Genomic DNA, 24,722 nt, shown 5'->3' with positions numbered 1-24,722 from the left:
GCCTTTTTATGCTCTCATAGTTCCAGCATCCAGTAATTACCATGTTTTGTGTCCAACAGACCTGATCAGACCTGATTTACACCAGCAAGTGTAAATCAGGAAAACATCACTGACTCTAAATGTAGTTATTCCAAGTTGCACCAGAGCAGAGATGTGACCTCTCCTATTTTTAGTGATGGGGAAAATGTTATTTGTGTGCTGAGACCCTTGTGAAGTAGCAGAATATAAAATTTAGAAAACTTCAGAGTGGTGAAAATCCAAATTGAAGCCTGTGAATGCACAGACGCGAATCTATTTATGTAGCAAGCTCTACTTCTGCTTAACCGCTGCAAGGAACTGTGACTCTCTTTGCATATTTGATTTCTCTCCCTCAGTAAAACATAGTCTGCTTAACCTATTTTTGCTACTTTCTAACAGTTTCACTGGTGGGGTTCTTCCTTATGCCTTACATGTAGCTTTGGTATCCAACTGCTCCTTTGTTAAATTAAGGCAATTAATAAATGGAGATGTTAAGCAATCAATTTTGCCTGCATATCTCCACAGCCTTACGTATGACTGGCTGTAATCACAAGATAAATGCAATGTGCTGATGTATGGTAATGTTCAATAATACATTCTCCGCCAGGCTCAATTCATCAGGGAGTTTCTGGAGGGGAGGCATTTGTTATTGGCTGTCTCCGGACCTCAAGGATAACATTTCTGTCCTTTCCATTGGCCGCCCCGCTGCTGCAAACCTCTTCCCGTCTTATTTTGATGATGAATATGAAGGCATGCTAAGCTGTGCTGGAGAGTAGCTCTCTTCAACTGCACTCCCTCCCCGGGCTCAAGGACTCAGGGGCTCCCTGACTGTTTCCCCTGCCCACTGCCAGCAGCAGCAGCAGCAGCAGCAACGCCAAAAGTTGTGATGCTTTTCTTCACCCAGTGCTTTGGGGCTGTGTTAGATCTTATTCACCTGCGGTTTCAGCACTACAAGGCAAAGAGGGTTTTCTCAGCTGCCGGGCAACTTGTCTGCGTCGTCAACCCAACACATAGCCTCAAGGTGAGTTAAAAATATATTTTTTCTTCTAACACCTCCTTGTCTTCCCCACCACCAGCACCCGTGTTTCTCCATAGAGAATGAAATTATGCTCTGGCAGCAAGAGGAGAATGTTGTTAACACATTGCAGCCCTGGCAGAGAGGATGTTTGCATTGTCTGAATGCATGATTCCCTTTGGAGCAAAGGAGAAGCAACCCACTGCTCTGAGTGATTGTGGGAAGTCGCTGCTCCCTCTCCCCAAAGTTTTCTCATCCCTTTCACCCACATAATGAGCAGGCATGTTGCAAGCATGTAGTAAAAAATTACTGGAAAAGTTACTTGGACTAATTAACATCCCTTTTTTGGTGAAAGGATGCTGGGTGGTCTCCCAGGATGGCACCTAAGCACAGAGGGATGCTACCAGGCAGTGGGGAACAGGAACAGGGGAGGTGGCAGCAGAGGCATTTTCACTGCTGTTGTTTGCTCTTTCAGGGGAAAAAGGCTGTTTCTGTCTCCTGAGGGGAGTCTGAAGGTGTTCCTCTGGCGCTGAAAGCGTCCTTTAGCTCTTTGCAAGGTGAATCTATTTTAGGTGGAAGAATACATTTGCTTTAATGCAAAACTATTTATAGTCCCCATAAAACATTTCTCTTACTCAGACAGCTCTGGATTTCCACTGACAAAGTGTCAACAGCTCCATCTATATCAGAGCCTTCATGTTTGTAGTAGAGAAGAAGCAGCAGGGGGAGAAAGCAATCAGGAGGCTTTAATTACTTTATTGCTGTAGTGAATGACCAACTTTAATGAAGTGGTTTCTGTTTTGTGGTCAGTCCTTGTGGTCCTGACCTGTGAGGTAGCTCTGTTATCCTGACACAAGCTCAGAAATTAATTTAATTCAGGACAACTTATTTTCGTCTCTGCTATGGTCCCTGTGAGGTACTTGGAGGGGTTGCAGGGAGCATCTTTCCTGAGCTACAGGTCCATGGGAGGTCTATTGATGGGGTAAATCCCTTTTCAGAGCAGCATCGCTCCCCCAAAATGGCATGTTTCCCGCAGTTATATTTCCAGTTTCAGGCTGTGCTCAGGCAGGAAGAGGTCATTTCTAGCAGAGTGCCAGCTCCAGGAGGATTTCCCCGCGAGGCTGTGCTCTAAGCACTGCCGGCTGGGGCAGGCACTCACAGGGGATGAACTGCTTGAGTGCAGGCGCTCCTCTCCCAGCATTGCACTCCTCCGTCAACACAAGCTGAGTTAAAACTGCACAGCCCTCTCATTATCTGAAAGAATCTGATTGTCTGAATGGATAAAAGAAATAACTGCATTCCTAAGTGCATGGGGGGATTTTGTAAGTGAATGCTTCTGTGCTCAACTCCTTTTATGTGACTGTCTCCTGCTACTTTCATCTATAATTTTAATTAATAAAAAAAAATTTTGAGCAGAAAAAAAGGTTATTGAAGGTCACAACACAGTTTTAGTGCCAGTGGAACTGTCTGATGAGACACCATAAGCACACTGAGGGGTGACTACTGCTCCACTGGTATCTAAGACTAGACCTGAGTTTATCATTTCAGGTCCTCCCGAGTTCCAGATTTCATATTGTAGAAGCTGTAGCATTTTATCTTTGAGCATACAAAAAAAAGTTGGTGACTGTTACTCTGTGTTAAACTCATGGGGCATTTCAGTTTACTAAAATCCGCCATGGCCAAGCTCTTCACTGCTCAGACCCAGAGCCCAGTAGAGAGATGAATAATCCTGATACTGCCTTGGATTTGAATAATTTGAATGCAGACATTGGACACAAAACTCTCCTGGGAACAAACAAGACCCTCTAGGAAAAGGTCCGATGTGTTAGCGAAGCCCCATTAAGAATTATCTTGACCTGGGTAGGAATTGCTCTCCTGATAAAGTTACATTAGGAACCCTACAGCTAGTGTTTCTTCACAGGAGCCTGTTGAGACACCATATAGATAGACAAGCTGACAAGAAAGCTCTCTGCTCTGGAAAACCCATCTCTCTGTAAAGTGAAGCATGCTTTGAAAGTACTCCCAAGTTACCCAGCTCACATCAAGCTACATAAATACAGTGGGCTTTAGCTCTGATCTACTCCCCAGGTGTTCAGTTTCGTTTCCCATGAGCTCTGTAAGGAATGAATCATCACTTTGTGGCAGGACCCAGAGGAAACGGGTGGATTGGACCCCTTTGTGCCCAGCGTGACAGTATCAGTTCCCACCCAAAGCAGCCTGTGGGCCAGCATCAGCTGGCTCCGAGTAAGCAAGGCACCTTGTCCAAAACCTGGTGTCAGACACAAGCCAGATGAGCCAGCTTCTCTGGGTGCCCACTTCTCCCCCAGGGATACACAGGGAGGCTGTGGTTGCTCTCAAATGATGCCTGAAGGACCATTAAACATGAAAGGGCCAAATGTATTCCTCTGTGCTGCTTTACAGTATTATGGCTGTATGTTTCATAGTCTATTATTTCTACCTGGGTCATTTCAACTGTAACATTTTGTTGACAGCCCCCAAATCTGTCTTAACAATTGACAAGTGGAGTGAAATCTGTATTAAGGTTTGTGGTCGATGAATACAAGCCTGCTAGGAAACAAGGGCTAGAAGTAATGTCATTTCTCTCCCTTCTCTTCAAGGCTTAAGTGTTTGTGCTAACTCCAAAACTGTAAGCTCTTTGCAAAGGGATTATTTTATTCTGTATCTCTACAACACTGGTGCAAGGGGGCTCCTGGTTGATTGGTGCAAATGATAAATGACAGGCATCATACTCTGCTGTGATTATGCTCATTGACATCCTTCACGCAGGTCAGGTCTTCAATCAGTGCCAACGCACATAACTCCATTAAAGTCAAATTGCAGCAGGACCTCCATTCTTGCTCCTTCCACTTCCAAGGGAGTGTTCAGGGATGATAGTGGGATCCAGCCCACTCTGGAGGATCCATGGTTGGTGGTCACATATGTATGTTAGAGACTTGGCATCACGTAAAGCATTTGGTGAGCAGCAGAGGGCAGGGTACCCTCCAGGGAAAGGTTGCACTAGCTTCTGCTGTCACAGACCCACAGCTGGACCAAGGGGACTCTCTTGTAAAGTTATGCCAGCAAGCTGTCATCATAATCACAGCCTGGACCTCTGACCATGACCAGAGCCCATCACTTACCTCTTCTTTTAGGAGAGGTCCAGAGGTTGGTAGAGAAACACACACTTAGAAAGAAACCCATGTATTTCTTCCCACTGAAAGGCTCATTAATTGGGAAGGCTGATGAGTGTTTCAGTGTTTTTTAAAGGGCAAGACGGTAGAAGTGTCAGCACAGACACCTCTATTGATCTGCTGCTGTTTTCCCTGTGCACAACAGCCTGACACAGGCTAAGACAATTCCTGACACAAGAAAGACAATTTTGCAAATGTCTCCCACTGTTTCGGTGGTTTGTCAGGAGTACGAATGAGGGGGGAGGTATTCCAGAGCCTCTTTGTCCTTCTTGCCGCTTTCTGCTCTTTGTCCTCCCATGAGGTTTCCCAGACATAGCAGCAGCATCTTACAGCACAATACTACACTGGGATCAAAATTCACTTGCCAAGCAGAGAAAACCACTTATTTACCACACTTCCATAGGTCACCTTCGTCCTCAGTCATATTATACGCATTACCTTGTAACCTGTTTCCATTCAAGCGTGTGGTCAACCTGACATCTCCCCTTGGAGAGGCACAGTCAGGCAATAGAGCTCCTCAGCCAAGTGGATGCTCCCTCCAAGGCTGTATTAATTGAAGGAACACCGTTTATGCCAATGGCTGCAGGTCCCAATGTGAAGGGAAAGTTTTAAGGTGCTCCATGTGCATGGAAAAAATGAGCAGGGTTTGCTGATCCTGAAGAAATGAGGCTCAATGAATTCCTGCACACTTCCCCCTTTGTTAATAGCAATTCTCCCCAGCACTGCTAATTGCACCCTGCGAAGAAGCTGAAGGTGTGGGAGGTTGTCCTCAGTCCTTAGCTGGCAACAGTCCCTGTCCCCAAAACCAGCCGCACACAGCAGGGGACTGCAGTGCAATCACAGCTCAGCCAGGTGCTGATGCTTGGCAAGATGCTGCATACGGCTGGATAAAACAGACCTTCATTCAAGGAGTTACTGGCTTTTTACACACAACTTTAACTCTTTGGGGAGTGTGAAAAATGTTCTTATAAAGAGTAAAAATGTGTGTTTACAATGCTCTTGTAAAAAACACTGATCTCCACCTCTGTAGAACTTCAAAGAACTTGCTGAATTACAAAAGAAGCGTATTAAAATGAGGATATAAATAGTTCAATCTTATATTTGAAAAGGATCGTAACATGGTTTATGGGGCCAAGATGTCATTTAGCAATTTTTTAAATCAAAAAGCAAATCTGCTCTGACTTAGGGAAGGGATTTGAATCATGTTACAACAGTTTGGCTCTGCATGCAGTGGCCAGCTAAATGGCATTGTAATCCACTTTATCCCCAGTAGGATTAAAGTGCTATGATGCATTACACCCCCATGAGATTTATTTGTTTGGAGGGAGGAGAGTGACTTTGAAACCTGTTGCTAACAACCCCCAGATGTCCTCTGCCACCATCTCAGCTCAAACACCCTCAAATCTCCCCTGCAGGGCTATGATTTGGGGACTAAGTGGCATTTGGCCCCAGTGTCCAGCAGGGTTGTGACAGCTGTGTCGAGAGGACCTGCAATACCCACTGCTGCCTGCAAACCTGGGCTCCTGGCAAGGTGCCTATGTCCCATCCTGGCTATAGGACAGGCTGTGTAAGCACTGGGCACCTCAGACTTTTAAATCCTTTTGTAGGGATGTGAATAGCAGCAGGTACTGCTTTGACAGCCCTCCTTCAGCCCTGCCTCTGTTTGAAGGGCTTTCAGCAGGCAAAACTGGAACTTGAGTTGGCCACGAGCACTCTAGAAGCCTCAGTCTGTCCTGCATATGTGAGCATAATGGTGTTCTGCAGAGGTGAGGCATAGCATGCTCTGGCAGCTCTCCTCAGGGACTCTCCATTTGCTGCTGCTACCTGGTCCCAGGAACTCCTCTATCCAGTAAACCATTAACATTAAGCCTGCAGATCCCTGCACCTGCACGAGCCATGGGACTACAACACAGGGCAGCATGGATGTTACTCCAAGCATGCTGCAAAGCAGGACAGCTCTGAGCTTCAGTGTGGTCTGACAGAATATCAACTACAATGTCTCCTTGGGAGAGGGAGGGAAAGAGCTCCCACTTCAGAAGTTTCTGCGTTAATAGGCTCTGGCTTCCTTCTCTCACCTCCCACCCCAAACCCACTGCCGAAAATTAATTACCACTGTTAACTGGTCCTGCCTGTTATGCTGCAGCTCCAGAGAAGGGATACAGTGGGTAGGCATTGAGTCCTTTCCTACCCACATTTGATTTTGAGGGTGAATTTGAGGCAATAGCACAAGGGCTAATGATTCTAAACTGAAGAAGGATCAATTTAGATTAGATATAAGAAAGAAGTTTTATTACGATAAGGGTGGTGAAACACTGGCAGTTTTCCCAGAGAGGTAGTGGATACCCGATCCCTGGAAACATTCAAGGTCAAGTTGGACAAGGTTCTGAGCAGCCTGACCTAGTCAAAGACATCCCTGCTCATTGCAGTGGGATTGAACTAGATGACCTTCAGAAGGTGCCTTCCAACTCAACTATTCTAGGATTCTATGACTTGACAATAAATCCCACCTGGATGCAGGACTTTTGAAGTCAAATGTTATCAATGGAAGATGGTGCTGTTATTTTAATAATAGAGAAATCTCTCTCCCCTTGACAGGATGTTTGACAGCAGGGTGAGAAGTAGCCATCAGACATTGCCAAATATCATTTTGTAATCCACCCACTCTGATATGGCTCAGTATTATATATCAGCCTCTGGGTTAGACATAATGGCCCAAATAACTCCCTCAGGAGAAATACTGCCCCAAATGAATTGCTATGGCTAACACAGAGGGTGCAGAGAAAAGAGGGGTGTTTTAATATAAGCCTTGATTACATGAAATCAGCAGCAAGGTCTCAATCTGCTTCCCAGCAGATGGAAGTCACCCCTGGACATTCCCACAAGCCCTCAAGTCCTATAAAGTCCTAGTCCAGGTTCCCAGCTACCATGGATTTTGCCTCAAAGTCAGAATTTAAAGAGAGTATAATTTTTTGTTCAACCATTAGGATTCTCTCCTGGTATCCAAGAACTCACAGCACACTTAGCTGGGGGACATAGAAATTTCATTTTTTTTCTCAGAAAAAATCTGAGGTTCTTAAGTAATCCAAGCAACTGTGTTTAAAGAAGCACATCAGATCCCAAAGAGCTCTGGTAAAATGAGGGAAAGGAGCTACTGTGTCTGTGCCCTATCTTCCCAGGGTTTTGGCTTTCCTATGCTGTTTAAAAGCCATAATACTAGTCCTTTGGAGGCAATATGCTGGACCTGCCTCTGTTGTGATTTTTGCAATAGAAGTGGGCAGAGCTGAGCTACCATGTTCAGCTTCTGGGTGAGCTGTGTAGAGCCTGAAGTTTCCACTTGGGTATGGCTGAACATGACAGCAGCTTCCCAGCCAACCTACATATGCATGGTGTATTTGGAAATGGAAAGCATGGATATTCAGACAACCACCTTATCAGACTGCATTATTTTTCTTTCTTTCCATGGCTTGCCTCTTTTTGTTAAGTACCTTTTCTTCTGTGTTATTGTTCCTTCTCATGCTTCCCATTCCCTGCTGTACCAAAGCCTCAAAGCAAAAGATTCTCCTCATCTGTTGTTCAGTATGCTAATTTGGGGCTTTTCTGCTCCTGCTGAAAGGAAAGCATCACTAACTTTGGAACTCTTATTTTCTTGTAAGCTCTTTCAGAAGAAATTACAATCATTCAATCTTCAGCTTGTTTGGTGCCACCAATTTCCCCATTGACAGACAAAGTCTCACTTTAAAACAGTCATTGGCAAGATAAGGAAAGCTACAAAAGGCAGCAAACCATTGCTTTCACCACTTGTGGATGTAGCTCAAGCAAGGAAGTCAAGTGTTCTATATGCCTACAAAACCTAGTTGCCATTATGCACTGGAGTAGGGCTCAAGCAAGCAGGTCCAACTGAAGGAGCCACAGCACTTGCTGTCCACCCAGTATAGTGAACCATGATAATGATCACACCATCTGGTAAAAGAGAATATCTTCCCTCTGCTTTGGTGTGGCAAAGCAAATCCACTTTCAGTGTGGATTTAAGCTGGCAGTCTGTTGTGTGCACTGCCAAAGTAGGAACACATCCCTTCTTCAATGCAGCAGGAGCAAGCAGCTGGGCAGGGGAGTGGCCTCAGCTGTTTTTCAGAACCTCCCGCAAGGCTCTTACCCATTGGGATTATTGAGGGCTGTGCTGAGTGGAAAAATTTCAGTTGCATCTGGAGATCTGAAAATCTCCAGGGTGACCTGCTGCTAATAACCACCTGCAACACTCCAGCTCAGCTCTCCCACAGCATTCTCCAAAGAGGGAAATGTGTCCTGGCACTGCCAATAAATTGTACACATACACAGTGTACAATTAGACACACTTTTATTTATTTAGAGGCACTTCTGAGCATCTTATATAACATTAATGGATTTATCTTTAGCTCTCTCCTTTAGTCTCCTCAATACCATGAAAGCATCCCTGTAGGAGAACAGCAGAGACCTCCGAGTACTCTGTGTGTTTATTTTGGTGGGTTTTTTTTAAAGGCAGAAATGTTTGAAACAACTTTGTGAAGATATTAACCAGCTATTTCCATACCAGATGAAATGCTTTCAGTTCTAGCCTTTTCTTCCATAGCAATTTCATTCTGAACTGATCCAAACTGAAACTCTTTTTCACTTCCAGATTGGCCTCCCCAGTAAAAAAAAAAAAACACTTGAAGAGCTTTAGTGATGTTATTGGTATTGACGCCTTAGGCATCAGTATTTCACACGCGGAAATATTAAGCTCCAGAGTGGCTGGTGAAATGCCCATCAACCCCTAGTAAATGCATAGTGGAGAAGAGACACGTGTCCTTGTGATTATCTTAAACACAAGATCACACACTCTTTCTCATCAAATGCCAGCTGAAATGTAAAACGAAACAGAGAAATGGAGCATAAATAAGACAGAAAAAGATAAAATTGGTAATGTCTCCTTGTGCAGAAAACAAATGCTATAGATGAGCAAGGCGGATACTACAGACCAGAAAACCACATCAGCAGAGAATGGAAATGTTCTTCCACTCTTAGGAACTGCCATGAGGAAAATAAGCAAAGTAATAAGTGTGAAAATGGAGTAAATGACCACCACACAATGATTACATAGGGCAGCTGAGATAAGGGGAGAGTTATGGTCACCTTCAGGCTTTGCAAAATGAGAGGGTGAAATGGGAACAGCAGGATGGTGGCAAGTGGGGTGATCATGGCAGTACCTTGACCTCAGCAAGAACACTCAGGGGTTCAGTGTCAAGCACGTGCACAGACAGAAAAAAATGGATGTTTTGCAGGAACAGACCTTTAGTCAGACATACTTATTCTGGAAATTATCAAACTTGATCCAGCAAAAGACCATATGGAAAACCTGATGGACTTCAGCAAACTTACCCATTTCTTTTGAAGAGGGAAGCCCAAAGACATCCTCTTCAATAGGAATGTCTGACTGCTGCATTGCAAGGACAGCAGTATCACCTGAGGATACTTCGTTGCAAGCAGAGATGTGTTATCCATGCTGGATGGACTCCCATGGTATGAAAAGGCACGTCACAGGCTAGTGGAGCCAGGCTTTGCTTGTGGGGCAGTACTGTGAATTCCCTATTTGTCCTACCTGAGACCCGAAAATCCCTCTGTGGTGCAACATCCTTTCAAATCTACAATTAGTGAGATTCATTGTTCTTAAAGACAGACTGTTTTTCTTGCCACCAACAATCAAGGGAGGCAGAAGACTAGCTTGAAATGGATATGTCATTTTTGTCTAACTGAAGTTAAATTAAATAAACGCCACTGATACTGTACAGTTCCTTTGACTTATGCAAAAGAAAAACCAAGTATGATAATTGTCTCCTTAATATAAAGCCAGAAAGGTTGGCCACAGTACCACCAAGTATTCATTACTATTTTACACAGGTTCAGGTAACACAATCTTCTTTCCACTCCCAAAAAGGAAGCTTTGAAGGAGATTTCTAATGCTGCAATACTGTATAAAAACAGAACATGATGTGTACAGAGAGGTACAGCAGTCTAAAGGTGTCAACAGCAATCTTCAAACATTTGCCTCAACAATGACTAAACCAAAGTAATACCAGAAAAACATATCTGAAAAGAATGAAGAAGGCAGACAGAAGGTCATGTGGGACACACTTGGGAATCCAAGGATCAGCACAGGGAACTGACACCAGTGAAAAAGTATGGAGCTATATGAGTTATACAACTATCTGGTAACTTAAACTCATCAGAAATGCAAATCCTCATAGGTGGTCCAAAGCCCGGGGATATTACCAGCTAATTAAATCAGTCCAGATTGGAAAGGAGGTCACTGTGGCAGATGAGGGATGGCAAAAGAGAGCAAGACATACTCCAAAATATGCTTTGGGATAAGCACCCTTATTGGTAATTGCAAGCAATACTAAATAAACTCTGAAGGGTAGAGGACAGATGTTCAACATCTATCAGAAAAGACTTTGCACTGTGGCACAAGTGTAAACATGTTCCTAAAGAGTGCTGAGCAGAGCAAGTCACAAGGAGAAAATAATCCACTTGGGCAAATCTGCCTTTCATTCTCCTTATGGGATGGCTGCCGGCAGAACAAACTTTTCCTAGGCTTATTCAATTAACTGCTTCATGATTACTTCCCCCCTATGGCAAGATCCCTAATGCTTAGATCCGCTTTTGGACATGCAAGCTGTGTTAATTAGCTGTGCAAAGAGGCACAAAGCAGAGATGTTACTTAGGTAGTGTTGTTTTTGTTCCGTGCCTGGATTCTGTGTCTGCTCACAGGCTCTGGGAGTCTCTTTCTGTTTCTTTGATGACTGAAAGCCAGAGGCGTTACACAGATTTTGGTAATTTAGGATGAGATAGCATCACTAGAGGTGAGGAAATGCCTTTTTCACCCAGCTTATGGTTTGCAGTGTGGAAGTCTGTGGGAGATCTGTATTTTCTTGGGAGATCTTAAAATACTGCCATCCCCCATGAATTTTTTAGTCCCTTAAAAGGTATCACAGTCCTGGTGCAGCAGCAGAGGGGGAGACAAAGCTTGGTCCTTATGCCAGCCCCAATCCACTTCATGGGCCTTTATGGGTTTATTAAAATAGTTTGCATTAGTATGTCAGACTAAAGAGGCAACTGAAATGCAGGCACATGTTCTCCTTTGATGCCTTGGCAGTGGCTGTGCAGACCCTGGAATCAGGAATGGCCTAGGCTTCACCATAGGATAGCTGACAGGAGCCCAAGACACAGGTCCTTGAAAAATCTTGTGTTTAAGGTTTGTTGCCTTTGGGGATATGCTCATATTTTATTTTCTCTCCTCACATTCTTACAAAATAGTTGTGATGTGGTCAGGGGCTTGTCTGACTCATTCAGTTTCCTCTCTGCCGTCATTCTGGAAAATGTTTTTTTGGGATGTCTTTATCCCTGTTCAATCAAGCAGTATCCCATGTAAATATTTCCCTCAAGACATGAACCCAGGTTTAAACTTAATATTTGCACTTCAGGGAGTCATACAAGTTTTCCACAGGCACATGCTGACCTCGGCAGAGTGCAAACTCAAAGAAGGCAGCAATGCAGCAGGAGCACATTCATTACAAACTGGCATGTGTCTACTTGCAGACAATTCACAGCTATGCCCAGGTCAAGATTTAAACTGTGGCAGGAAAACAGATGCAAATGTTTGCAGTAATTCACCATCGCTTCTTCTGGTTCCCCCTATACAGCCAAACTGAAGCCCTTTGTCCAATTACAATTCCTGCCTGGAATCTCAAGGGTCTAAATCATACAGGAAATGGTATAACTTAAAAAGAAAACTAAACTTTTATTGAGTTTCTTCTGCCATAGAAAATATTTCAAAAAAGAGACTCAAAAATGTTATGGTCATGAATGGTTGCACAAACATGACCACTGATTTGTAAATAAGTGATTATAAAGACTGAATTTTCTTTCAGGCTGTTGGTAAAAGATGAAGGCACTATCAGAAAACAGATCTGAGACCAGCTTATCTCCAGAAGCTTCACAAGGCGACTGGAGATAATTTAGACTTGCAGCTAAACACGAGCATACTGGTGAGGTATCTCATAACAATTTTTAAGCTTCTAATGATTTTTCAATAATAAGCCAGTGATTAGGAAAGAACATCCCAGTTCACAGATAAATCCAGGCTGTGTCTGGGTATTCTGCTTACTTTCTGCTTTAACTAAAGCAACTTTAATTTGCCAGAGGCCAATCAACAGCCGGTTGCAAGAGAACTCAGTCTGATGAAGCAGATGTTGTGGAAGGGAAAACCTTTTCATTACTCACTCACAGGGAAAATGTGCCAAAAGCAGCCTTTCAGCATTTTCTGTAATAGTAACTTTTGCTTCTTGACTTTCACAACACAGAAGAAACTTGCAGATCAAGTAGCTTCTGAACTGTTTTTCATGGGAAAGGACCTTGATACTCTCTACAGGCAAGTCACGCAGTGGGTTGCAGCTACCTCCAGTTCTGGATGACCCAAAATTACAGCTCCAGTGCTCCAGTAAGATCTGTGCCACCTGATGCTTGCAAATAGCTAAGTGTTGAAAGTTGAGCAAGAATCTAGTCCAGCCCTCTGCAACCAAGTTCTGCAGCCTAAGTCTGGTTTTGTGGATAATTTTTTTCCCTCGTAGGGAGCAACCCTACATCTTGGTGGGTATCATCCATCTGTTCCTGAGTTCATGGGTAAAATCAGACTGACCTCCCTGGAGAGCACTCCGTGTTGACTGACCCAATGCTCTGAGCCTAGGCTACAGCTAAAGATGACAGAGAGTTTGCTGTGCTTACCTCTGTACCCAGACTACCTTTTCCCTCCATGTACAAACAGAGCCTTTGAGCACACCAACAGCCTCAGCAGACTGTTCGTCTCCTGCCCCCCTTGACCCTGGACCTACAAGAATGGACGAACAGAGCTGCAGCCAAGGCTGGATATGAGCCAGGCTGAGCCTACGGGATAAATAGGTGTGTTAGGCGGCTGCTGTGCCTGAACTAATAAGCCCTGCAGGAAGCAGGATCCATTCAATACAGCATCCTGCCAAGGCCTTGTAGTCTATCTGCCTCCAAGTCTGATGGGCATATCCAGGTGCTGCAGCAATCCATTGTGCTGCCAGAGCTGCAGGGGGCATCATCTAGCTGGGATGCTCTGCAGGCATCTACGCCTTTGGTTTCTCTCTCTTTAAATGAGGTGAGGGACAGTGTTCTCTGACATCAGTTAAGTGGCTTGGGGTGGATGCCAAAATACTTAAATCTCCTGGTGTAGGTTAATCTTCTGTATGTGTGTGAAGGACCCGTCTGCAAAACTGGTGCACTGCCATAAATAGCGTAAAGCTGCCAATTTTTTGGTGTCAGTAAGGCTGGAAGGATACGCTCTTCTGCTCTCACCACTGTAAATAGGTAAGAAATAAAATGAGAATGCTGAAGCTTAATTGTAGCCACCTAAGTTTAAATTTTTTTTTAATCTTAATCCCTTAATGATGATTATATTGTAAGTAGAAAATATAAAGCATTTTAGGAGCACTAAGTAATACTTAGAGGGCTCACTAATCCACAGTTAATATGCAGCCACCACTGAGAGGGAATGAAGCAATCATGCCACCTCGGAATTACAGAGTACGCTATCTCTTCCTGGCTTCAGGAGGGAAGCAGAGGATGTCTGCTTAGCTTGGGACTGTGGGAGGAGGCAGAGGTGGACAGAAAATGATGGTCTGAGATAGACAATACAAGGCATGAACAGCCCCCTAACCTCCCTTGTCATCCTGCATTAAGGTTTCGGGACAGATCTGTGCCAACATCCTGAGTTTTTCCCTAACAAAGATAGCAAAGTCGGCACATTTTTCTTTCAGCTTCCAACCAGAGTAAAATTCAGCCACCTAGGTCAAGGTCGAAGGTAGTGTTTTAGAAAAGTGTGTGTCAATGCAGCAACCTCTGTGCTTCTCCCGGGCAAATGCTAAAGCCTTGGGAGGGCAATCATAAATCATCTAGGCTTCACCACACCAATGACCTGATAAAAAAAAAAATATGTGTGGTAGTATTCACCAGCCTTATCTTCACTGATAAATAAAAATGCTCTTCATCACTTTGAGTTTTCTTGGTGGTTCCCCATGCACAACAGTGATAAGACTGTGCCTCATCCAGTCCCAAGTATGGGGAGTTTCCAGCAGAGGCAGAAATCTCCATGTCTGAGGCACAGCCACCATAAAGTTTCTGGGTCTTAATTCTGGGGGGGAGGAGTTAATTCTCATACAAAATGTACAAATGTCAAGTGGAAAATAATAAAAACTTGTCAGCTCAGTGATATTCAGGAGGTTCTTAACTGGCATAAAATTCAAGGGTGTACTGTGCACTGCCTCAGGAAAGGGCAGAATGAGAATGGAGGGGCATGTCAGGCATTAGTAGATGATTATGTACTATGTAGTCAAAGGCAAGGTCTTCCTTTGTCCTAGCAAGGAACTTGATTTTCCAGATATCTGTCACCATAGGAAATGAGCACTGAGGCTGTCACAGTTCCAAATTATTAATTTTTTTCCCCACATATTATCTTCCAGTGTGAGAGATAAGGCTAAGGCTATGTGACCAGCTGAATTGCATCTGGGATGCAATATGGTGTCATGGCCAAATCTGCAAAAAGGCTCAAATCACATCAGCCGGAGGTGGCTGCCCTAGCTGGAAAGCAAAGAAAGGAGCAAGAGCAGGAGGCTGCTTGTTTTGGTGGACTTGCCTCTCAAACCGAATCCCAAAGCTGAAGAAAGAAATAAATACATGAGCTCAAGTGAGTAAATCCTTCTTTGGACAAGAACAGCAGGGGTGCAGAGCCCCCTGAGGTCTCAAGCCTGCATCTGTCCTCTGTGGCTCACACGTGGATGGTCTCCTGGTGCAAAGCGACTTGTGGTGTACTGCAGTATTGGCAACCACCCCAGACTTCATGCCAGGAAACAGGGGATGTGGACAGGTCATCTTGCTGCAAATCAACCCCCTCCTTCCTAATGTGAATGTATCTTCTGCACCTTGTCTAATCCAGAAGCTATGCCCAGGAAAGCAATAAATGCCATATCTTTATGTGATGCTCTTGCTTTTCCAAAATTTTTATTCTAAGAATAATCCTTTGAAGTTATTTAATTACCATACAGCAGATGCCTTATTGCATCCAGAATACATCTATTTGCCTTAATTTTACAGTATGGTAATTAACTACCAACGACTTATTTAAAACATATTTACAGATGGAAATGTCAGAGATGCATCACTTTTTCATGCCCAGCAAATGCACTCACAATAACCAATTTGGTATTTAATTAACTTGCTTATGAGCTCACCTCTGAGAAATACTATTTCAGAGAACGTGTTAGCTATGATGCTTAAGCAGGTTCTCATAGAGAGGATGCACCAGCTGCAGGTCCTCAACGATTTTTGCTTTATTATGTTGAGGTGTTTTGCTGCTCATATGGATTTACCATAGTTATGGTCTTCACATCATTTTAAAGTTAAGCTATTAGCCACACAGAAAATCAATATGTAATAGAACAATATTCATTAAGTGAACCATAAATCAACTCGTCTGTAGACACAGCAGGTACCAAAAGCTTTCATAAAGCTGCTGGCCTGTCATGATCAAAGGAGCTGAGGTGGTTACCATGAACAACACATTTCTGTATATCAGATCTGGGTTAAGTGATACACACATGCTAACAAATATTAATTAGGAAGGGAATTTGTACCTGTCAGGACCTAGCAACAGTGTGGTCCTTCAAGGGTTCCATCTGCTGTAAATCCCTGGGTAACATGGAAATTGCCAAGCTAAATGGCTCTTCCACTTCTGCCTTGTACTTAGCATATAGTTTTGGGAAGTGCAGCACTGGTCCCTTAAATTAGGGTTATGCCAATGTCTCCTAGGATCACTGAACTGTCTCTCAGCCACCGACCCCAGGAACCACAGGGCATTATGCTCCTGTCTTCCTTGGCCTAAATGAAGAGTGAGCACAAGGCTGAGGATTTTCCCCTGCTTGTCAGACTTTGTCTACTCACAGCACGTTCATCCACCTCTGATAACAAGCATCTGGAGGGAGCCTGCGAAGCTGGCATCAGGGACAGGCAAAAGGAGGGATCCCATTTGAAACATCACTGACATAATACAGGGTGAAGCTTTGATGAAGGTACAGTGAAATTTTCTTGCCTCGCAGACATTAATTCACGTCCTTTAAAGCTAGAAGAGGCTCTTATGGCAACCTAACCAGACTAGCTGCATAAATCGAAACTCAAGGTCCTTTCTCAGGAGCTTAAGACAATAACTTCAGCTGCCAGACGTCCTTCAGAAAGACCTCTAGTTTGGACACAATGATTTTCATCAATAAACATCGCATGTCTATGGACAAAATATGATATTTTTAGAAATGGTACTATCAGCAGAAAAAAAAGAAGGCTACATTTGATTACCTTGGAAGGCTCTGGGGAAGCTGGGAAGACGTTGTTCAGTGTTTTCTTTTTCCTGAATGTTAACAAAATGGCACCAGCTTGAGATCCCCCACAAAAAACAGGAATTATCCCCTCCCTCCTGCTTGGGAGAACTTTGATATCCCTGCCAAAACACTGTGTCTGTTGTAAAAATAGCCTTTGCTAGAGGCTGGAAGGGAGACAATGAAATAACCCCAGAAAAACAGATTACAGCTGATTCAAAATAGAGGCTGTATCAATTTGGTGAGATTCTCCTTCCCCAGGATAGTTTTGCAGTAGGCTTACATTCCCTCAGTGCTGACCACGTGAGCCTGCTCCCTCCACAGCACCTCTTCCCTGTGCTCCTCTCTTTATCAGCTTTTGTAGGTGCAGTTACAGCTCTTCTTGGCTGCTAGATCAGCACTTTCTGCCCTCCAAGGCTTTGTGAAAGTCACCCCAGCTTGTAAAACCACTGACTGGTGCTTCAGCACTCTGTAAAAGCCAGCAATATCTGCACACACCACTTACCCCCCAACAGCAGAGTCTCAGCTCTCTCCACTGCTTTCCCACAGTAGCTGCAGCATCCTCCCCCTGCCCCATTTTGCCAGATTGCTCCTTTACTTTTCCTTCAGTCACGTCCTGATCAATCCAGCTAGTTTCACCATCCAAGAGCAGGTAGAGAACACACTCCCCACAGAGCATCTGCTTCTGCAGGCTCCTGAAGGAGCCCTGGTCATCCCACATCAGGGGGATCAGCTGTAGGCTTTCTGCTCCCTTAGCCTTGACATTACTAGCCTGGCATCATTAAAATGCCTTAATGCCATTTCTGTTCTAATTAAGTATTGAAACTCCTGTTTCGAGGGATTAGATATTCTTGTACCTTTTTTTTTATACCTGCAGTAGAGAGTCCATGGCTCATTGGTCTGGAAAATATCACACTTGTCTTTGGAAAATAGCCAGGCTTTCATAAAATGTTCCTCAAGTAGAAACTCCCAGTCTGCTTATAAATACTGTCACCTGTGTTTTAGAGCTGAAGAAACTAAGGCCTTTCTGAGGTTAAGGCAAGGTCTGTGACACAGAAAGAAGAAAGCTTCAGTCTCTTCCCTTTTCATTAAATGCCATTCTCAGTAATTTTGCTAAATGAGAGATGGAACTTCTGAAGTCAGGGAAAGTCTCACGGGCTCAGCACTTACAGGTTCACACCTCCCATCAGCAGAAAGAAAGGGGTTTTTTTTGAAGCTGATCAAAATACATTTGATTTTGAAGTTACGGAAAGCCATTAATTATGCTGGTTTTGGAGATAATCAGTCCAGGCACCTGTCACGTACAACAACAGAAATGCAGTTAAAAAAAAAAAAAAAAGAAAAAGTAAATGTAAGCTGATAGCATTTATAGTTGAGAAAAGGTGCCCGTTGAAGGACAGATGCTATTTCTTATCTCACCCTAAAGTACATGAGCTTTGTGAGAACATCTCAGCTCCTGGCAGGGCTGCTGTGCTACCTTCAACAGTCCAGAAAATTAATAAAGAAAGTTACTTTCAAGTCTGCACTGCATTGTCTCAAGATTATACTAAACTTGTTATACAAATCATAGAAAAAAATTAAGACACTGTTGAGTTCTCAGGGGCAAAAGTGCAAAATTCATGCAAGATGCCTTCTGTTTGTCCCCAAGGGTATTGCTTGGGCAGTGCCTGTGCGATGCTGCCTTCCAGCCATGCCTCTGCTGGTGGTGGTCAGTGCGGGGAGACCTACAGCAAATGCCTTCTGCTGATTATTTAAGAGGAAGAGGGAAGTTTTAACTAAATTAAATCTGTGGTAGAATTCACTTAGCAATAAATTGCGGCGATGTTTTTATGCCCCTAGTCTACAATCGGGAGCGTATTGTCCTCGTTTCCTAGAGTTTTTCCATCCACGTTTGAAACAGAACTGGAGAATGGAAAGTCAAAGTGGGAGATGGTTTCAATGCCAAAATATGGGGACTGGGTTTTGGCATCTTCCCTGTGGATGGGCAGGTGACAATCCCAAGGCAGGAGAGGTGCATGGCAGCACATTGCTGGCAGCAGCTCTGAAGCTCAGCCTGGCTCTTTGGCCGTTCTGCCAACTGAGCTCCCTGGAGAGCAACAGGGTAATTGTCCTGCAAGTAGACAAATCTACATTTTTCTCATCACTCAGATTCACACCAAAACTGATGATAATGCAAGGCTTGTACTTTTCTCCTGTCTTTTTCTTCCTCTTGGTATAACCAAGTGGTCTGCTATTAATGGACATGGATCAAACTGCTTGACGCAGCATGTTCAGCACTGAGAGCAGGAAATGATCATTTCAGGGCCACTGCTAAGAAAACCTTTCAAAGTGTCTTGGGGCAGTGAAAATCTAGTGCTTGGGGATTAATTATCTGGAATTTAATGAGGTCAAAAGCCAGGTAGCAATTAAATGTCTGCAGATGGAGAGAATAGTTTCATAATAGACTTTGGTGGTGAAGCTGGCTTAAAAAGTTTTTTCTCTCTCAGCTCAGTCTGTTACCGTTATTACTTGTTTTAGAGCTGTGCCGCAAACCAGACTGCTGAAGTGATCTGCATTGCAAACTCTTTTGGGAGATTACATGTTAGATGTGGCATTTCAAAATTAAGATCAGGTTTCTGCCAAATTGGAGCAAAGGAGATGTGTGTATGTGTGTGTATGTGCAGCACACGTGCACTTACACACATCAACATAAACGCACTGCAGAAGTGATGTTAGCACAGAGGAAATCCAGTACAAACATCTAAGACTGGTGGGTTGTGTCTATACTGTTAAATAAAAGAGGGATGAGAAGTAATCTCTTTCCTGAAGCTACATGCAAATGACTTCTTCAGCTTCAGGTTAGGGTTAGCTTTTGCTACAACAATTTCACCTTGGAGAGATATAGCGAGGGTGGTGTGAAGAGAGCCAGGGAGTGAGATGATTGTTCAGGCATGTGGATGACCAGAATTCCAGTACTCGGGTTCAGTACCTGGTCTTCTTTTGATGGATATAGCCAGCTCCAGATACCAGCTTTATGGTTTGGGCCCATTTGTCTCATGTAATCAAATTCAAGATAGTGTTATTTTATTTTTTCCAATCTTAGTTTTATTTTTATATGTAAACATATGAATAAAAGGAGGGGATTTTTGTAACAGTAAATTATACTTTGATAAGTCAACTGGAAGTCCTGGTTTCTTCCTAATTTATGTTAAGATGTGATCATCCCCTGAACTTGGCACTGGTGAGAGAGCACCTCACATCATGTGTTCAGTTTTGGGCCGCTCACTACAAGAAAAACATCACGGTGCTGGAGCGAGTCCAGAGAAGGGGAGTGAACCTGGGGAAGGGTGTGGAGCACAAGTCCTGTGAGGGGCAGCTGAGGGAGCTGGAGGTGTTCTGGAGAAGAGGAGGCTCAGGGGGCCTTATCACTCTCTACAAAAACCTGAAAGGGGGTTGTAGCAAGGTGGAGATTGATCTCTTCTCCCAGGCAACAAGTGACAGAATGGGAGGAAGGGGCCTCGAGTTGCACCAGGGGATGTTTAGATTGGACAATAGGAAAATTTTTTTTCCCTGAAAGAGTTTTTTAAAGCGTTGGAACAGGCTGCCCAGGGAAGTGGTTGAGTCACCATCTCTGAGGGTATTTAAAAGATGTGGAGATGTGGTATTCAGCGACACAGTTCAGTGGTATTTTTAGCAATGCTGGGTTAATGGTTGGACTCAATGATCTTAGAGATCTTTTCCAATCTAAAAGATTCTGTGATTCTAAGAAATACGTGAACAGTTCCCATTTACTACTTTTAAGAAAAATATATTGCACAGTAAAACTCCTGACCACTTTATCATCTGCCATATAGTGTCTACTTTGCATTAGCCAAAATCCAGTCCTATTTCCTGTTTCATCCAGTCCAGTTTTTCTGCAGAGCTTGTGTTTCTCTCCTAGTACAATAACAATATCACTTCAGTTATTGCTGTCACAGCAAGTAGATCAGACACGCTCTGTAGCATCTTCATACAATATATTAATTCTGGTTATGTAAAATATTACAATAATTGATTGCATCAAACAAGATGCAGACAACACAATTAAAACACTATGGTGTAACACATATAATATGAAATTATAGATGCATTACATGACTAGGTACATATCTATATATTAGTTGGCATATGGGGCCTGGGAAGAGATTTGAGGAATTGAAGATAATTTTATTTTTTAAATCAAGAATCAGAATATAACCACTCTGGGCTTGAGCAGAGCCCTTTCTTGCCTCTTACAAAAAGACTTCTGGTTTTCTTACAGCCATGGACCAGCTTTCCATCACATACTTTGTTTTTTAAAGCTATAATGAGATCAGACATAGCTCAGCTTTCCTTAACTCTCCATGGGCTTGTATCAACGCAGATGTTCATTAAGAAGAGATAATGGTTTAAAAGCTCTAATTTTCTTACCCTCTCTGCCATCTAAACTGATCCTAATGTGATTAGGAAAGTCCTTTCTTACTTAGGCAGGGTCAATTTGTCTCAGAGGAGGTAGGGAAAGGAGACATTGAGGGTGCCAGTGCTGGCTCCGTGCTCAGAAATGTTATCATGGCAGCTAGGAGACTTGTTAATGCAGTGTCCTTCATCACATCCAAAGGCAGGGGAGAGCAACCCACTTCAGTCATTTTTTATTTATCTGGAAGCAATGAACTTCCACATTTCCACAAGTGCACTTTATACAAAAAGAGGCTTCCAAACATGGTCATTGTAGTTGCACCCATAATGTCTGACTTATCACAGCTTCACCTCAGCGCTGTGAGGACCACAAGAAACCAGTGCATTGGGAGAAAGCTGCCAAAGTGTTGGCACAACATGTTTGGTTGCCAGAGCTCCTAAGCATTTCATATCATACACAAACTGACCAGAAATTAAAGCAACAATAAGGGAGTTTAGCTTAAGGTCAGAAAATACCGGGATGCTCCCAAACCACAAGGAGCCTGTGTCAAATAATAAGTAACTGAAACAGGGAGAAAGTCCTAAAGACATGTTGTTGCAATGTTGGCCAATGGGCCAAAATTTGGCTACAAGCATGGGGAGCACCATGGGCAGCAAGTTGCAGACTGGAGGATCAGGGTGGGCTGTGGGGGTCATGCTAATTTCAGAGATATGTGCCACAGAGTGGGGAGGGGGCAGCAGGGAAGGAAGGGCAGAGCTGTACGGTGACAGCCATCAGAGGAGAGGCACGTAATTATACATGATGCTGAGTGTGCCAGTGGTCAGGGCACACCTGCACTGTGTTTTGAGACAGCCTCACACTAAGAAGGTATATAGAAAGATTAAAGAGAAGATCACTTCTCCCCTTCTGCATTCACCTACGTCAGGCCTGGGTGGAGAGAAACACCGCTAAGATTTCAAATGGGCACTCTCATCCAGTCCTGGGGTGTAAATTACCACTTCCCTCCTCTGTAGTTCCCTACCAGGCATCACAGACAAACAAATTTTCAAAAGATGGTGTTACCCTATTCCTACAGCAGCTGCTCAGCTGCTGTCTTTGCCATCACACCTGCAATGAGCAGGCTATCACAGCGCAGGTTAACCTTCGTCTGCAGGGGCTGAAGACCATGTGACCAGTCTTCACTACCAGCTCGGTCCATTTTCTGGCAGGCCTCCTTGGACAAAACTAGCATGCCAGTCTTGGCTGCCCTGACCTCTCATTTCTTATGCACTTCTTTTCTGGTCATCCTAATGCAAATCACAAAATCAGTCTGGCAATTCCAGCTGCTGACACTCTACACTCCTTGCTCTCCATGCAGTTCCTCCAATGCAGACAACTGGAATATGAGGTGCCTCAACTCTTCAAACTGTGTAGGTGAACGTTTCCTACTGTTTTTTCCCCAGTGCTGTTTCTAGTGTAGGTCTGGGGGCTGTCATTTGGGCTCGTTTCACACCCTGTGTGTTCTCTGCATTGTTGTGGTGAATGTCATGGACCAGCTCTTCTGTTGTTTGTCCCTTGCACCTTATCTCAATATGGCATTGCAAGGTCTTTCCCTGCTACTAGGTTAAGTGCAGAGATGGCTCAGCATTGTGGCCTGTCTTTTCCATAAAAGGCGCAAACACAAGTTCATTTCCAAATGTGTCATTCTCTATATCTCAGAATTTTTCACTTTGCTGTTTTGGTCTGAGGTTTGGGTCATGCTTCAGCTTTGTTTGCCAAGCTGTTCTTTCATTGACTCTGCGTGCCCCCACAGCAGGCATTGTTCAAACAGAATTTTCAGTATTACAACAGTAACATTGCTGAGACTTCATACAAAGTGGGGTGGGTTTTTTTCATATCTGTTCAAACAGATGTTATAAACTTCCAGAAAAATTACTACTTTCAGACTGTGGCTCCTTGCCTGTTCTGTGACAGCAGAACCCTGGAAGTGCTGTTCCCATTTCCTTTGTGTTTTAGTAATGCTGTCAGGGGACTACAGAGTTTGGTTTATTTTATGCAAACATCCATTTTCTAGTTTCCTTTCCCTTCAATCTTCATTAAAATTTCTTACCCCTTTTGCCCTTTGTGGTGGGTTAATCCTGTCCACCTTGCTTACTCCCCACAAGCAGGATGGGGGAAAGAATCAGAGAAGCAATAGTGAGAAAAAGTCAGATCTTAAGATACAGATAAGTGAAGAAAAGAGAGAAAATAAAGAACAAGAGATGCAAATGCAGTCACAGACCAATGTCAGCTGATCTCCAGGAAAAGACTACTTTTGAAAGAATACCCTTCCCCCAATTTATTGATGAACATGACATTTCAAAATATACATTTGATCAACTGAGGTCATCTGTCCCAGCTGTGTCCCTTCCAAAGTTCTTGGCCATTCTTCAATAAACTTGCGGGGGGAGGCAGAGTGAGAAACAGAGACCTTGATGTTGTGCAAGCTCTTCTCAACAATAACTGAAACATTCATGTTTTATCAACACCGTTCTGGTCACAAATCCGAAGTCCAGCACCATGTGGGCTTCTGTTAAAAAGTCAGTTCCATCCAAGCCAGCCCCAGTGCTCCTTATTTTATTTCACTCCACACCCTCCGTGACTCCTGCCTTCTTTCATATTGTTCTTTTCTGGTTCCAACTATAAAAGATTCCTGACTAAATGAAGAATGTCATTTTACCAATTGAAGGGAAATAGGCATGGCTAGGGTAGATGCAAAAGCAGATCATGAGGTGAGTCCATGCTATTTTCATTGATTTTTGAGAGATCCTATATTGACTAGATCATATGCAGATGTCTGTGAATCTCAGATGTTAGGTAAAGTAAATCAAACTTTTTGGTTTTGAAACCTTCCAGTGATCTCAAAACTTTGAGATCAAGCACAAAACTTTAACCAAATTTCTCTTTTTGAGATCGTAGGCACTCTAGCCCAGCAAACCATCGCCTTCCACTACCTAAATGACCCACATCTTCAAAAGTATTTTGTTCTGTGGCTCTTTCTAAAATCTGAATTTTTGTCCTTAAAGACAACTCTTTTGTCCCTAAAGAGTCAACACCATGATATATTACATACACCACTTTCCACCTGTGTAGAGATGGAAATACAACTTTGGCTGCATATTTTACCCCTGTGCCTCTGTGGTAACCCCCAACACCAACAAATAACGATAAAAGTGTGTCATTCTCATTACCTGCAGGGATAACAAAGATTAAAAGGGAGAACAAGAACAAAGAAACTGGATTTTATTCTATTGGTCATGCTGGCTTTATATATTGGAGAGAGGAAACTGGAACCCTCATTTTCTAGGTCGCTTTGTTCAGGCACCTTTTGCTATGCACAAAGAGATTCTGTAAGCAGGATATACACAACTTTGAAGTATAACACAGCTATTTATTGGTTGACACAGACAAGAGATAGCTAGGATTTAATGTGTTGCCAGGCTAAGCATCAGAATGCTCAGTGTCCCCCATAAGACACCTGAAGAGTCCTTGCTGGGCAAGCAATCAGCCATTAGATGGGGAGGGTTTGCTTTCTACTGCGCTTGTAACAGGTTCTCAGTGCTGTCGAGTTTCCAGTTTCCAACTCTGTATGTTGCTGTCTAGGATTT

At 43.5% G+C, this 24,722-nt stretch overlaps 1 protein-coding gene across 1 annotated transcript in view; it reads left to right on the top strand.

Annotated features, from left to right (window-relative positions):
- The first annotated feature begins 605 nt into the window (after positions 1-605).
- Positions 606-24,722, top strand: part of SIAH3 (siah E3 ubiquitin protein ligase family member 3) — a 45,641-nt gene continuing 21,524 nt past the window's right edge. Inside the window, exon 1 of the mRNA XM_064645704.1 lies at positions 606-1,039. Within this exon, the coding sequence (XP_064501774.1) occupies positions 905-1,039 (135 nt within the window). The 5' untranslated portion in view covers positions 606-904. The remainder of the gene's footprint in view (positions 1,040-24,722) is intronic.

The sequence above is a fragment of the Pseudopipra pipra genome, chromosome 2, assembly GCF_036250125.1.
Source record: "Pseudopipra pipra isolate bDixPip1 chromosome 2, bDixPip1.hap1, whole genome shotgun sequence".
In the NCBI taxonomy this organism is placed as follows: domain Eukaryota; kingdom Metazoa; phylum Chordata; class Aves; order Passeriformes; family Pipridae; genus Pseudopipra; species Pseudopipra pipra.
This window is presented reverse-complemented; position numbering and strand designations above follow the sequence as displayed.